Source organism: Athalia rosae, chromosome 3 (assembly GCF_917208135.1).
Source record: "Athalia rosae chromosome 3, iyAthRosa1.1, whole genome shotgun sequence".
Classification (NCBI taxonomy): domain Eukaryota; kingdom Metazoa; phylum Arthropoda; class Insecta; order Hymenoptera; family Athaliidae; genus Athalia; species Athalia rosae.
The window spans coordinates 24,172,779-24,188,954 of NC_064028.1; the positions used below are offsets into that span (position 1 = coordinate 24,172,779).

General features: G+C 40.0%; 3 protein-coding genes across 5 annotated transcripts in view; all 3 read right to left on the minus strand.

Annotated features, from left to right (window-relative positions):
- Positions 1 to 4,536, minus strand: part of LOC105686916 (DNA polymerase alpha subunit B) — a 10,808-nt gene extending 6,272 nt beyond the window's left edge. The window contains exons 1-3 of one of the 2 annotated variants that reach the window (XM_012402185.3): positions 4,146 to 4,536; positions 3,538 to 3,769; positions 3,353 to 3,407 (exon numbers count right to left, since the gene is read on the minus strand). In XM_012402185.3, coding sequence (XP_012257608.2) covers positions 3,353 to 3,407; positions 3,538 to 3,769; positions 4,146 to 4,224 — 366 coding nt within the window. In that variant the 5' untranslated portion in view covers positions 4,225 to 4,536. Of the gene's footprint in view, positions 1 to 3,352; positions 3,411 to 3,537; positions 3,770 to 4,145 lie in introns of both variants that reach the window. The other variant, XM_012402184.3, reaches the window with a different exon arrangement.
- A 164-nt stretch (positions 4,537 to 4,700) lies between these two features.
- On the minus strand, positions 4,701 to 5,709 carry LOC105686798 (DNA-directed RNA polymerases I, II, and III subunit RPABC1). Its single transcript, XM_012401930.3, has 2 exons — positions 5,240 to 5,709; positions 4,701 to 5,174 (listed from the first exon to the last, which is right to left on the minus strand). Exons 1-2 carry the CDS (start codon positions 5,539 to 5,541, stop codon positions 4,844 to 4,846), a joined length of 633 nt encoding a protein of 210 aa, XP_012257353.1. The 5' UTR covers positions 5,542 to 5,709; the 3' UTR covers positions 4,701 to 4,843.
- A 157-nt stretch (positions 5,710 to 5,866) lies between these two features.
- On the minus strand, positions 5,867 to 7,585 carry LOC105686797 (CCA tRNA nucleotidyltransferase 1, mitochondrial). Of its 2 annotated transcripts, none has more exons than XM_012401928.3 (2): positions 7,387 to 7,585; positions 5,867 to 7,216 (listed from the first exon to the last, which is right to left on the minus strand). In XM_012401928.3, the coding sequence occupies exons 1-2, from the start codon at positions 7,447 to 7,449 to the stop codon at positions 5,888 to 5,890; spliced, it is 1,392 nt and encodes a 463-aa protein (XP_012257351.2). In that variant the 5' UTR covers positions 7,450 to 7,585; the 3' UTR covers positions 5,867 to 5,887. The 2 variants fall into 2 exon arrangements, with proteins under 2 accessions (XP_012257351.2, XP_012257352.2); XM_012401929.3 differs by having other exon boundaries at positions 7,383 to 7,528.
- Between the last annotated feature and the right edge of the window lie 8,591 nt (positions 7,586 to 16,176).

The window sequence follows — 16,176 nt, forward strand, 5'->3', positions numbered from 1 at the left end:
TGAGAGAGGAAGAGAAGAAAATAAAATGAGAAAGAGAGAGAGACCCTGACGAGGTATATATCCCCTCTGCCTTTCTTTGTGATGGAACAAACACGCAGAGAACTCAAGAAACCCAAGAGACCATAGTAGAAAATGTTGGTGGGGATAATGGCGGCAATCTACCTGGAGAGTTGGAGATTTTTGTGGCGGGAAACAACGGCTCCTTACTCACCCTCCCCCTCGACCAGTCGTCTGACTACAGACCCTGCATCGGGCTCATCGAATATTCGGACTAAAACCACCTGTCTTCGATCAGTTTTAAGTCATTTTCAAAATTTAAGTCAACTAGAATCAGGTTGTTAGGATCAAAATGAATGGAAACACTACCAATGAGATGTTCCAATTTCAAAAGCGATGTTCTTTCTTTTACTTCATATTCGAATACTATGAAGCAAATGACCGTCGATTACGATAACTGGAAACTAAGGAGTGAAGAAACAGAGAAAGATTTATCATGTTTGGTGTACATTGATATTCGCGGAAAAGGTCTTCGCATATGTATATGAAAACCGCGATCGTTACACATTGAATGAAATAAACGATACGGAGCAGATGGAAGAACAATAAATAGATCAGGATGATGAACCACTCCGGTTAATCTTTTTTTCTTCTCCTTTTCTCTCTCGATTTCAAATAACGTAATAGTATGAGTTCGTATTATTTCGGGCATGAAATAATCAGCCAGTCAACATCCACTGCCACAACCACAACCGCATCACGATCACCACTACATCTTAAAATCTCTCTTTTCACTGATTTGGATATAATACGTGTATAAATAACGGATGGATGGATGAATAGTCAGATAGATGGATGCATTGATGTCGTAACGTTACGTAGGAACGCGGAATATGAAAGTATAATATATGTTGTTATACTACGTTGGCCTGCACAACGATTTGAATTGTAATATGTATGATCAGAAAGAAGAGTAGGATGATGCCGCTTACGCACAACCGGCGGCCATCAACTTGACTGGCTTCACTTCACGGCTCGGTTATACGCGAACCATGAGCTACCATACCCTGTGGTACCAATACACATACCAAGTTCGAGCATCACCGCACCACCACTACAAATATCAACTTCCATCCACCTATAAACCCGACAGTATGTACGCACAAAGGAGGCACCACAGTGTTGCCAATGTTATAAAACGTGTAAAACGCTGCTGACCGAAGCGTGGATACAGTAGCGTATTAATCCTAAAGCACTGATGGCATTCGAAGCATCATCGTTGAATTTATCAGGAACCCGGAAAGTAACTCTGAAGTCTGACCACACGACGCTTCAATCATGAGTGATTGAATGTCCAATCGATCCTAGCGATGTAAAAACCCATGCAACTCATTCGAACAATATTTTTGCGTTCATTCAAGTCAATGATACGAATCCCAATAAAAATGCCAAGCCGTGGTCAGTACAAACGCGAGATAAACTGTCCACCAAAATAATCTACCATATACTATTACGGAATTCATAGTACCCCCCAACAGGAATAAATGAAGTCTTATCTTCGTGCATCATTACTTTTTTGCTCTACGTTTCAATGTACATTGCAGCAATGAAGATGGACAGCTGATTTCACGTTTATTGATGGTTGCAAAAGAAACCGGTTGACATAAAATGTAAGCTCCTATGGTGTACCTGAGTAAAGGGTGCTCTACCGATGGATGATGATACGAATGGTACTGCAGGATTTCCTACGACTTGTTTCATGTTTTGGTCTGACAATGAACGTAAGGTTACATACAGAAAACAAAAAAACCTGAAACATCGAACTCCTATAAAGATTCAATTCAACAACCCCATTTGGATTCTGCTGAACCTTCTACCAACCCTTGTAAAAGTTTCAAAAGCTTGTAAAGTGTGCGCACAAGTAGTATCTTGGCTGAACTTGAACTACCGACTGCTAGGAAAACCTCTAGTCCAATTTCTAGTTACGCTCCTAACGTACAAAGTATACATGTAACATAGCATAGGTAGGTAGGTAGGTAAGCATGTAACTCGAACGCAAAGTTATCTTTCCCATGGGACAAATGCAAACACGTATCGCACACATGTACTGTATTTATAAGTATGGACTTGTGTATAACGTGTAAACTGCAAATCTTATACATTGTAAGGTGTTTACGATGTTATGCATTATGTGCAATACGCTACGTATAGTCTAGGCATACAACGAAGCGAGTGCTCCGGCGGAATTTCTGCAGATTACGGTGTATTGTTTTCGTCTAATTCTCGAGGCGTTTTTTTATGGACTTTGAAAAATCGACTGCACGTACAAGTCAGACCTATACTGTTATATTTGACATGCATATACGTACGCAGTCGATCTATTTGTTTTGGACAGGGGTTTCTACACACGAGTCTTTTCATCGATGCATTAGTTACAAGGAATTGGCATGAAAAAGTTGGGACTCGTTACCAAGATTTTTAAAAATTGTCGTGAAAACTCTAAAAAAAAACTCCTATCACTTTCCCGGCAAGTTTCAAGTTTAATAAATTAGGTCTGGCAACCGCGCTACAGCAGAAGTTCGAACCGCCTGCCTGCATCACGGAGAAGAGACTTTCATGGAAAAGGGGAAGTAAAGGGGGATGAGAGGAAAAAAGAGAAGGGAAGCGGAAGGGAGAGGAATAAGAGAGGGCAGGGGATAGCCGAATAGCGACAAAAACGTGGGGAGAGAAACTATGGAGGGAGGTGACGAACAGAGAGGAGAGGGGTCGGTGGTTTTCCAAATCCCGAAAACCTTCCCCCCCCCCCGGACGAGTGTAACGTGCAATCCGACAGGAAATTCAATTGTATGCATCGGTGCGTTATTTGCATCGTTTCTAGCGGTGAAAAACGAGGTTTAAAACCTAGACGAGAAATAATCCTCAAAATTTCAGTTCCAATGAACTACTCGCAAAATCCCTCGAATAAATTTGGCAAATAATATGTCACTGATAAAAATAATTATCATAATAAGACAGATGTCTATCAGCACGCGAATTGCCTCAGTATCTGTTTCTTTTTTTTTCATATGATAATAATGCAGAAGACTTGTCTACCATAGTTCACAAAGGTATATGTGAAAAAAGAATAGAGTAGAAGCATGATGGATGCCAAATGAGGGGAGGGTGTATCACGGAATGAATCCTGATGCCTTTATAATAACAGGCTGTAGAAATATTGACCTAATGTTAAGAGCCCACCATACTTCTAGCTTTCTTGGCAGATTCATCATTGGGATATAGAAAGGTAAGACGAACATTCTCAGATTACAAATGTAAACAGAATTGGATAAAATGAAATATTTCGAAATCAACTCACATTTGGTGTATTCGGTGTTTTTCCTCCATAGAGTCCAAGGACGTCGCTATCTGTACTACTGTTAAAATGTGGTTAAGGATTTCAATAATGCAAGATAGTCTGGTAGATTGTAAAAAATCACAAAATAATCACTTGAGGACCTGCTTCAAATAGTGCATATAATAAAACTGTACTCAGAAGGATACTTGGAATTTTTTAGAGACTGAGAATTAAGGACGGCTATTTCGGGCAAATTGTTGTCTTTTTTTATGGATGAAGTTGAAATCATGGAGTTTTCTTTTTTCAATTCTTTTCTCTCCAATTCTGACAAATACTCTATTGTAGGACTATTGCCCTGGCAGTGAGAGACGCTGTACGCCATCCATGTTTCCACAAAAGCTTCTGCATCTAGATTGTAAATGTCGCAGAGATCGAGGCCTGAAATATTTTTATTTAATTTGAAAAATGATAAAGTAAATATTTTAATAATTGAAAAACATAATATCGATGACCTGGAGATATACGAGAAGGTGACGCGATATAGTTATATTGATATTATCATGTCACAGAGTCGTGCTCAGGATTGAAAAATATACGTGCCAAAGCGATAGCCGAGTGTATGTGTATCTACCACATCATCTAAACGCATGGACAAGAACCATTGAGCGGCTTTTTTCTAACCCCAAATCATGCCCTAACAGTCGGACGACAACCACAGAATTGTAGATTTAGATCATGATTAGAATAGCAATACGAATCGCAGGTCAATTATAAATAAATTGAAGGGCTGAGTTTCTTTCAATCAACTACTTACATTTGTCCAAAGCTGCCTGGTCCGTTACCGTGACGCCGAACAAAGAGAAATGTTCTTCCAACGCTTCCTTCAACACCATCTTGTATTCTTATGACGTCTTCTTTATTCACTCTGCTCTCTTGGCGCGTCAAGATTTTCCCGCCAATTCTGTTGATGATCGCCTCTTGCTAGAGCCTGGTCTTTTCAATATCACTTTCACTCGTCGTTGGACTACTTTAGTGTGTAATCAATAACCACCCGATCGCTACAGAGTAACCAATATCATACCAGAGTAAATTCAATTTATTTTATAGCATATAATTATCGCACGAAACGGAACGGATTACTGCACACGATCCAGAACCACGCCACAGTCACGACGCCATTTTGTACACTAACGATTCGACGCGACTATTCCGATAGTGCTGCCAACTTGATCAAAGAAATAACCATATCGAAGTAAGCTCTCGATAGCTACCAACATTGATCTCACTGTATCAGTGATTGATTTATTGAATACTAACTAGATCAGTGCTTCCAGACCGAGTTTAAACTAAGCAGCAAATGAAAAACCGATTTTAGAAATTATAAATGATTATTTAAATTCATTTAATTACAATGGAACATACTTCAATACAATCGCTCTCATCTCTACCACAGATTGGTAAGAATTCCTTGTTCCAGGTATCCTTGTAGCCAGTAACAGAAAAATTTCAGTGTCAACACACAAGCCTATAGGATATATATCTTCCTGCTGTTTCCGAAGGTCTGATAATCTTGACAACTTGTCCTCTCTTTAGTCCAAAATATCGAGCAACTGGATCTCCGGCCTGTATTCTCATGAGCATATTCTCCTTGAGTTTGTATCTTTGTAGTAGTTCTTGCTTTTCTTCGGGCGTCATTACAACGTGTTCTGGAACGAGTTCGTGCTCCGTGATGTTGATCAGTAATTCAGATTCAAGAAACTGTTCCAATATATACTTTGGGGCCATATCTACCAGCGACTGTTTAGCTGACGGCGTCATGCCTTGCTGTACAACGATCGTTGCCCTGTAAGAGTTATTGAAAAACGTGGGCTAGTGGTGTAATTTGAAACTTCATTTATATTCAATTACCTATGGATTTTTTCTTCCTGCATCCTCTGACAATAAGTTTTTATGGTCTTTATACCAATCTTAGGCTCGTCTGGAAAAAAGACAAACAGTTGATCTGTGGGATCGTCATTGTGAGCAACAAGAACTATAAGATCGCTTCTTGCTGGTCTTTTTTCGCTTGGTTTGTCTCCGAACTGTTCTTTGAATTGTTCCAAAGTTTGATCCAACTCATCCTGGGTAACTAGATAACCTCTATCGTGGCACAACTGCATCACTGTTTTTCTTATCCTCCATAACTTGTACGTCTCCGCTTCGTCATCCATAGCGATCAACGATTTTCACGCTCGCGTAATACAGTACTTGATTGAGTAAATGTGACGACTAGAAATCAAGTTATACAGAATCTTAGATAGAAAACATAAAGAACTGAACGTAAGACTCGACAGCGGCGAGGGACTGCTACCCTACCCATGCTGCTACCCCCTACGCAAGCCCAGTGGGGACATCTACTGATCTCGATGTACTGCAGCTTTAAAAGTGCTTGAAACTGTGGGTTATAGAGGGCATCTTGTTAGGATGATAGGAGGCCCCTGATTCGAAGAACACTGATGAACTCCCGAATCAACAAAACAAAATGATTCTCTCATACATGTTATGAACGTATATTTATTAAAGCGGATCTGTCAGTTCCCCAAGAATATGGGGTACACGTTTCAGAAGATCTTCAGCACTGAGCTCGAAATCTGAATTGAGCCACTCTTCTTTTAACTTGTACAAAACTTTACCCATTAGTTTTCCTTCTTTAACATGCTGCTTGAGCATGTCTCCGTTTACAGGAAATCTGGGAGGTTGCCATTTAGAGAATTCCTCAAGTAATTCGAGGTTCCCTTTATATCTGAGAAGTTCGCAAACGAATTCCTTGGTTCCGTAAACTTTTCCTTTAGGCATTAAAACTAGATGTTGGTAAGGTTTCAAAGGTTTTTCACATGGTTTATCTTCCCTGTGTCGAACAATAAAAAGTGCAACATCTCTCTCAAATGCAGACAGCTTCAATCTGCCGTGAAGTTTCATGACCTGTTCTTCATCTTTCAGCAATGCTGTGATCAGAGTAATTGGATGTAAATGTATTCCTTTATCTAATGCTCTCTGATAAACTTTGTCAAAAGCTTCGATGTCTGGGTTTTTGGGCAGTCCAATGTAGGTGCCTAATTCGCAGTTGATCATAGTCTTCAATAATTCACCAGCGAATTTTCCCTCCATAATCTTTTGCCACTCCTTCCATATTCTTTCACCAGCAACTCTTTCCAATCCGTTAACATGTTTAGCTATGGCTTTAAGTGTGGCTGGTTCATGGGATTCTGGTTGCTCAGCTATTCTTCCATAAAATCTAAAGTATCTGAGTATTCTAAGATAATCTTCCTGAATTCTCACTTCTGGGTTACCTACAAATGCAATTTTTCTTTTCTTGAGATCTTCGTAACCATAGAAATAATCGTAAACGGTTCCATCTAGCCCAAGAAACATTGAATTGACAGTAAGATCTCTTCTATTGGCATCGAGTTTCCAGTCCCTGGTGAATTCTACTTCAGCATGTCTCCCGTTGGTGAGAACATCAATCCTAAGTGTGGTGATTTCAAAATTTTCCGCGTCGTTTATCCTGGGTGTAATAGTCCCATGTTTCTCTCCTTTCATGTTGATCATCCTGACCTCTTCTTTTGTGAACATTTCTTTCATTTCATCTGGGGTGGCAGTGGTTGCAAAATCCAGATCTTTTGGCTGGATCCCCATTAGAATATCCCTAACTGCCCCACCAGCAATTCTGATCTCATAATTATATTTTTTAAATAGTGTTGATAGCGTATTCAATTCTGGAGTAAAAATTGAATGAAACTCGGGTGTGTCCAGTTTCATAATAGCAGGTTCTGGCCGCGATACAAGGTCCTGTTCACCATCCATTCTTAATTTTCTCCACTCATCAATAGAGTAACTTCGTACCACCTGCAAAAAGCCCAGCATGAAAGACTACAAATGAAGAATTATTTGAAAAAGAGATCAAATTTTACATCGTCAAGGTTTGGGTATTGTAGAATTAAAATGACAGAATATCATCTCAGGATACAAGCCATCAGCAATCGAACACATGAAATAAAAATTAATAATTCACCTACACGAGCCGGTGAACGTTTGAAGAACTGGCAGAGTTGTCTTGAAAATACAAAGGTAATCAACATGACTCAAGCAATACTTGAAGAGTTTTCAGCACAGTGGAAGTTTTCATGTTATTTTATGATCGAAACGATCGAAACCGCTGACTGAAAATTTTCAGTCAACGTCGTAACTAACCCCAGCTATGCACTTCGCTAGCCTCCACTCGCTTCCGTGGTCGATACTTCAGATAGTTGAACACCAAATAACCAACAGCCACTCTAACAGCACACAAGAACGTTAAGTCCACTGGTAGATGTCGTACAATTCTATATTGCGAACTAGAATTCTTAAAATGCAGTCTTTTTTGATTGGCAGATTTAAACTCAATAGAAACTAGCGGGCTCCAATGCGAGGCCCAATTAGAACTGCTGTTGCAAGTGCAGAACTATCACTAACAATAAGTACAATGTCTGAGTTATATGATTCACGAATAGGGTTTGACTCAATTTATAAGTTTTCTAACTGAGTTCTTTATCTAACAATAAGTTTCTTTCATTAAAATTTAAATTCTACCTTATGCAATATTATATTTCTGTTGTCGTTCTAGTGACGTACGACTCATCCCTACTTTATGAATACTAGTGAATTTTATTCCGTTGCTGTTTTTACGATACGTTTATTATAATGTAATCCGTCCGTTTTGGAAGCTGTTCGTGCATTCATTAATAGTATCAATGCTCAATGGGCATTGATACTTTATTATTTTAATCTAAATTATGCGGCTGAACTCTCGATCAGATGGCAACGCATTGACTACACTCTGTATTCCAGAGTCGTTATTGCGAATCAACTTGAACTTTTGTGGACATCAAAGGATACTACAATACGTCCGATACGGGATTCCAATTTTCAAAGTCCAAAAATTAGAATGTCTCTAGTAATTACTTCTTTTCTTACCAACTAATTCCACGTAATTGCATGACTGTTTTGAAACCTAAGTATTATGGTATTTTCAAATATCTTTGAGTATCGTCCGGATTTTTCTACTAATATGAATCGAACTTTCATTCAAATTGATTGATATGGATTGAATATCAGTAATTATTTTCTATTGTTAGCAATCGTTTTCAATAATCCAATTCAATAAAGCCCTTTCTATTCAAACATCCGAATGATCGATATGCTGTCAGAAGCGTCAAATGCGGCGATGAATTCACATTCCAGTTTCAAACTTTCGTATATGGATCATAGGTATTAGATTAAAATTACTCAACGTACAACATCTCCAAGCTATGTTAGAACCTAGGAAGAGTCATTCCGGAGTGCAGATAGCTTGTATGCGATCCTAAATAAATCATCAGGCAATTATAAATTCATGCCGTATCTCTCGGCGGTTAGATAATAATTAAATAGGAATTATTTCTTGCGGTCGACCTGTGGGATGGCAGTTGCCGATAGGGATCTTTATTATTCAGTGGTGTGTCGCCACGTTTCGCACTAGCTCAGCTTTCATCTGCTGCTACTGTACAAGGCTACCCGTATACCCTGTTCCAAAACTGAAATATCTAACCAGACCAGAAGCACAAACAATTTCGATTCAAAACTTCACCAAGCAAAGGATCATGGCAAAAGGCGACGTTGAGCTGAACTTCAGACAAACTTACTATTCAAAAAAAACTCACGCAGTTTTTACAGAAATATAAGACAATATAGTTCAACATTTTATGCAACATATTTTCGAGAGTTGATATCAACCGATTCACAATAATGTAAAACGATGCACCGTTATAGCAGATCATGACCATGACTGAAATTGTTCGTATTCAATGATCGTTTCTTGCTTATACTGACTTTCTGGCGTTAAGGGACAAGTATAAGGGTGCCGGACGTAGACAGGAGAGGCAGGCATACAGTCAACGTAGGATATAGGGTCCATCCTTATCTGAGAGAAGCAGGCATCCACCCTCGGACACCCCAGAATCGTATACCCAGAGTCCCCATCGGTGATCAGGAGCTAGCTAGGAGGTAACGTTGGTTCTGGACAAGGGAATTGGAGAGAACAGAATAAGAGAAGAGGAGATGGAGGAAGGAGAGAGGAAGGAAGCGGATCAGGGAAGGAACCGCGGTACCGCCAATTCTAATACGAGCGCCAAGCCCCGAGTTGTATGTACATCTCAGATGCCCCATCGCCATGATGGATCGGCCATATTGGCTCTACAACCCCCTGACTGCTTTTACCCTGTAGCAGATAGAGAAAGAGAGAGAGCGAGAGATGTGAGAGAAACGAGAATCGCAAGGTTCCATAATTTAGCAGAAGGGGATGAAATTTGAAAATTTAAATACTTACCAACGGTCTGCTTCTTGACCTACACCCAATGATATGAATTCCGAAACGAAAGCATGATTGATTTTTACACGTCCACTTCTCGGTAATCGAAAGAGGGATCGAAAAAAACCCAAAATTTTTCTTTGGCGTGAGAATAAACATCCACATAGCTTTCCCTTTTAGAATGATTTTCGATTAGATTCAAAGTATTTAGGTGTATGTATACGAGATCTGGTCGTGTATAGTTATGTGTGAAAATGACGTATGTGGGCACGAAAAAAAACGAAAAAGAAAAGCAAGCAACGATACACGGGATGAGAGCTACTGTTATCAGTGACTCCTAAACGTGACGCTGAATTCTCGTCGCAGATTCCCAGGGACCAGCAGCAGCAGCAGCACCATACGCTATATATTTTATATTCAGAGCGTTCCCTAGCAGCAGCAGCAGCAGCAGCAGATCCGATAATACATATTTTATAGTCCTTTGAAACGCCGACAGTTCTTTACGTAGGTTTGAAAAAAAATTGGGACGCAACATTTTTTTTTCTAAATACAAAAAACTATAAAACGTATCTTTCTATAAAGAATTAAAAAAGCGAGACTAAAGGCAACCTGCTGCAGCAGTACAAGTGTCAAGTGGCACTATTATTTATATGCATTTGAAACTCAACGCATCGCATATTATTATACAGTTGTAGCACATCAGAAGCACTCACCTAACTAACATGACAAGTAAAATGAAAAGTCATTCATCCTTTTATTCGTTTCATCATTGTCTTTCATTCAGACCTGTACTGCAGATCCTCTTTCAAAGTTAAATCAAATATTCTTACAATGAATATTTTTATCAGCTTCTGGACCTGTCTCGATTCATTCACATCACAATCATTATTTTGTTTTATTTTACTTTTTTTTTCTGTTCGTTTGACGATCAAGTTCAGACTCTACGAAGCTCGATATCGCTTCGAATTTCAGGACACAAGAATAACGATTCCAACATCTAGAAGAACACCAGCAATCAGCTCTGCAAATCCATTATTACCTCGTATTCGTAATAATATAGTAACAAAAATAGGGAAATAAATGAAGTATCCAACGTAGATACGACGAATTCTTCCAAGATATCTTCCCCCAAAGAGAGCGCATATAGGATGCAACATCAGCAACAGCAGCAGCACCAGCAGCAGCAGCAGCAGCAGCAACGACGGCAGTATACGGAAAAGGAGTGTTGAAGAGAAGAATGGACCACCCATGTAGAGGTTTCAACGTTCTCTTACACCTCTGGTAAGTGAGTGAGTGAGAAAGAGAGGGAGAGAGAGAGTGAGTTGGACGTGAACATCCATCCGTACGTCTTCGCGTACGTCCACTCGACTCAACTCTCAAGTGCTCTTCTCGCGTACATCTCCCAACATCGGCAGTGACCAGCGGCTGTGCAGTAGAAGTACAAGAATCAGAAAAGAGCCATACCACCATCTTAGCCACTCCATCAGAGCACGGGATCTACGACTACCAACACCGTCACCGTGATCACCGTTCGCTAAGCAATAAATACCGTCATACCAATACCCTGCATATAATATGTCAACTGACGATATCCTGACGTTCCTTGAATTACAGGCGAATGAAATCGTAATAAAAAGCATATTTGTCAGTAGAGCAGTTGGATAGAAAAAATCGCAATCAGATCATCTCATGATATAAATTCGATTGAGAGGAAGAAAAAAAGATGATATGCCTATAAAGTGAAAACAGCATTATCAGCGTCAAGGATAACATATGCGATCGTGAGGAGTTAGGAGTTTTCCGAAATTGGAAAATCTTGCGATGATATCTTTTCGTTTCAATATTACAATTCTTGTACACTTTTGGTTTATTTTCTCTCAAGCTTTCGAACTCTCGGAACCTTTTTTCATCGTGTGTGGTCCGGTCCGAGTCCTTTTCGTCCGGTGGTGAGGTTGCATCGTTCTTCATCTCCCGTTTATGCATCTAATACATAGAAAATACATGCTTACACAAACGGATGTATATATATATAATGTAATATACGTGTATGGATACATTACACGGTCTGCAGAGGTGCTAATCACCCGGTATCCGCTACTGTATATAACCATCGTAACCGGGACTTTACCGAGTCCAACCAAGTCTGGGACTCTCCTGTATATAGGCATGGATATACGTATACATGTATTTCTTCAAAGTCAGGGAAACGTTCAACGCTGAAATCCTGGAGGGCAAAGTCTAAACCTGCGCCAAACGGCCACGTATAACCGGCCTTCCAATTAGTATACACCTACCCGCAACTCGCGCGTCCCATAGACCGGGCTTTATTTCATTTTTCAACTCTCTTATCCCCCCTGTCCCCCCTTCTGTTTTCTATATACTTTTTTCACGATACATCTCCGCACCTTATATTATATACATTATCAACGTGTCTTATTCATCGTACCTTCGCTGCACGTCCCATGTATCACCGTAAGGCAGATCGTCAAATTCCAAATGACACACACATACCCATTTCAATGTCATCTATTCGTTGGATCGAATTTTCGTTTTTTTATCTATTTTCCTTATCGGCGGTAAAAGATAATGAAAACCGATCGTGCAAAAATGTATTCAACTTGTTCAACATCGATCAGAGAATAGAGAAGAAAAAAACAGAGAGAAGCGAACACACAAAGACCAAAGCAGAGGAGTTAAAAAAAAAGGAATCGTCGAACGCAAGGGTGATAGAATGGTGGTATTTGCTGCCACCAGCAGGTATTACGATACCAAAAAGGTTAACTAAACGCAATAGCAAAGTTGGGATTGCGCTTTTCCTGGTTTGCCTGGCCGTAATAGGGCGCCTGGTCATTCCGTTCAGGCGATCCTGCAGGCGCGCCGCCTCGCTCCTGTTTGTCCCGTGCAAACTTTGTTTTTGCAAATAGTAGTATAGTACTAGTACCGCTGGTAATGGTAGTGGTGGTGGGTAGTAGTAGTAGTAGTAGTGGTGGTAAACCACCACCGTATAACATGCCAATATGTTCATGTACGATTCACATTTCCTACTCGTCTGTAGCGAGCAGAATTACGTTCGTATTGCGCGTTTGTTCCTTTTCTACAGATGCAAAGCATACGTACATTTATTTTCTCAATTTTTATTCATCCCTCAGTTCTCTCCGTCCTTTTGTTTTTTTTGGTTTCTTTTCTTTATTCCATATTCTCACCATCCTCTCTCCGAATGAAAAAAAAAAAAAACATTATACACGAGCATGTAATTTATAATGTGCACACAACGCACAATGTTATTTCAAAGTTTGACGGTGACTAAAAAAAAAATCGTAACAGCCACAATTGAAAGATAAAAAAAAAGTGATTCGAAACTGGGCCGTGGGATCGCAACACTTGAGATGAACTTTTTTTTCTCGACAACCATTTTCCCGATTACGTGATAATTGAATCTGAGACTCGACTACCTTGTATTGTGACGAAAGCTTTTTTTTCTTTCTCAACGAATCGGGGAGCAGAAACGAGTTTGTGAAGATAAAAAAAAAAAAAAAAAACCAAAAAAGAAAAAAGTGATAATTAACGATACGTGTACATACAAGGGTTGAAATTTTCAAATTATTATCGTATGGTTCGTTTTCATCGAAGAAGATATATACAAGTATACCTCTAGATTTGATTTTTTTCTCTAGTTTTTTGAATTCCACAGCATTCTTCCGAGTGTGATGTCACGTGTGTCTCTAGTGAAAAAAGTTTCTGTGGCCCCCCATCCCCCCGATAATCGATCAAGTCAATTATGCTCACATCTGCACCCTTGAATTCGCGTGTATGTATATCCGATATTAGTATTGTTAGTTCTGCTGCAGTGCACCATGACGCAGTGTTAGCCGAAAGCTGCAGCACAACGCGAAGAGCATTCATGTCTTGGCTATGCATGTCGTTTGCGGCATCGCGTTGCCGATGGTAGCTGTGGTGTCGGTGGTGGTGATGATGCTGGTGATGCTGCATATGGACCATGGTTGGTGGGTACCAACGTATACCGCGTATACTCCACGGAGGCTCTCTACTGTTGACTGCAAATATTTGCGACGGCATACACCACCAGCCATCCAGCCACCCTGCATCGGTCCACCTTTACCACGCCACCTTCTCCTCCCTCCCTGCCTCCGTGTACCTCTACATATTCTACCGTCACGGCGCAAGGATTGGCGAATCTCACTTTTCGGTTCAACCTGTACTATAATATCGTAAGCTGCTTCCCTGAGCTGTTTTTTATTTATTCATTCCTTTTTCTTCTTTCTTTTACTTTGCCGTTTTTCGTTTTACCGCTCTTCTCTCTTACCTCTCATTTTTCACCCTCACGCTCATTACGATCGTCGTTGTGTGTTGCGCGGAGGGATGTATGCGCATTAAAAATTATGTGTATAGCAACACCTCTTTTATACTTTTACTCTCATCTCCCACACAACTGTTTTCGTACATGACGACGTGTGTAAAGTTGTCTGTTGGTTTCGTGATATTATAAAACGAAGAGTCGACGAGCGTTTCGAATGAACGTCGATCCGAATTGTTAAAAATGTGTAAAAGTTTCTTTTTCCTCTTTCTCTCTTGTTTTTCGAATTTTCCTCCTCTTATATATCCTATTTATCCCGAGTGATTTGTAAGACTCTTCAAATTACGTATAATCACAAGTTAATTGATGATGTGTAACTTGCGCAATCCCGTTCAAAACTCACATGAGTTGAAGATCCAAAATTATGTACACGTACTCAAAAGGACAAGGTTTTTGCTCATTTCACCACAGGACGAGAGAAGGAGAAAGAAAAGAAAAAGAAACGTATTATATAATGAGGACAGTTGGAGAGACAATTCGTGAATATTCGATTGGATTCCCCCGCGGGACATTTCCTGGTATGAATGACGATGATATAGTGCCCGCTACGTATAAAAAGTGTACTTTGGTACGTTTTGTTGAATTAAGTTTATGTATAATAGGAGAATATACGAAATACATAGATATATATCTGTATCTGGATGGCTGCAGGTGATGGAGAGTTGGTAGGATCGGCTGGCTCTCGTTCAACTCTGTACTCTTCACTTTTCACTCTTCACTCTTCACTCAAAACTCTCTTCTCTATTCTCTCCTCTTTTCTCTCTCTATTCCTCTCTTTCTCTCTATCCCACTCTCTCTCTCTCTCTCTCTCTCTCTCTCTCTCTCTGTGTGCTTTTAATTTACCGGGCGGCAGGCAAATGTTTGCACCTCAGCCCGTCCCCTCTCCACTATCCCTGCCCATCCCTCTATGAATACCCCGATTTACCCTCCCCCTCCCCCCCCTCCCCCCGCCCTCACCCCCTACCCTGTCCAACTGTTCCAACTCCAAATTCACCCCGGATATCTGCCGCTCTCAACCCCCATGGTTATGGTTATGGTTTTGCCTGTAGCTGTGGCCGCGTACATCACGATGTCTAATTTCGTCTGACTGTATGGAAATTAAAAAATCAGAAAAAAAACTAAGTCCAAATTCATGAACCGATTATTTGGAAAATATTCACAGTGACATTGTAATACAACGATGATGAATTGATCGTCTTTGATCGATTCCATTTAAGAGTGTGAACTAGATTTACATTTAGATCTAGTACTGTTATTTGAAACAGAGAGAAAGAAGATGTAAAAAATTGAATACTTGAACGTGTTTTTTTTTTAACTTTATAAACGGAAAACGGGATTTCGAAAAAGCTGGCGAGCTACGACCACCTGCAAAAAGCACGCATCGGGTAGCGTCGGCATAAGAACCAAAATCCCGCGTTGTGTACAGAAAAATCGTCGGTGTTTCATGGGCAAATATTTTGTTACGTTCTAAACTAGATCACCCGATAACCAGGAAAATTCTAATAAAAGGCAGCAGCAAAAGCGCAGGGATTCGGGCATATATGTATACATTACAGATATACGGAATAAGTATGACATGGCATGCGTATGTATATTTAGCGATGGATTTTCCGTGTACATATATATATCTGGAAAATGGTGGTGCAGTGCTATAGCTGCATCGGGTTAATACCTAATACACGATGTACCGATACAAGTATATGTATACAGAGTATAGCGGCAGGAGCAGCAAAAGCAAAAGTAGAAGCTGAAGCAGAAGCAGTTTGAAGGGAGTGGAGAGATTCTCGCGCGGTGGCTTTTAATAAATGGAATAAAAACCAGATCAAATATTTAATGAAACAATATTTGAGCTCGCGTTTGCCGCTATACCTACCCTATGGGTAGATGTACTATGGAGAGTATAACTCGCTATACATACACGAATATATCTCATCCGTACAACACCGAAAGTCACGAGATAGGTATTTAGACGCGTATACGTACACGTACAAATGTACGTATATAGTATTTATTTTATTGTACACACATACGGCGATGTGGATTGACACACATATTATAAGCACGTTAACAAATCTGTACATTATCTGTAAGAATATCTTCGAATGC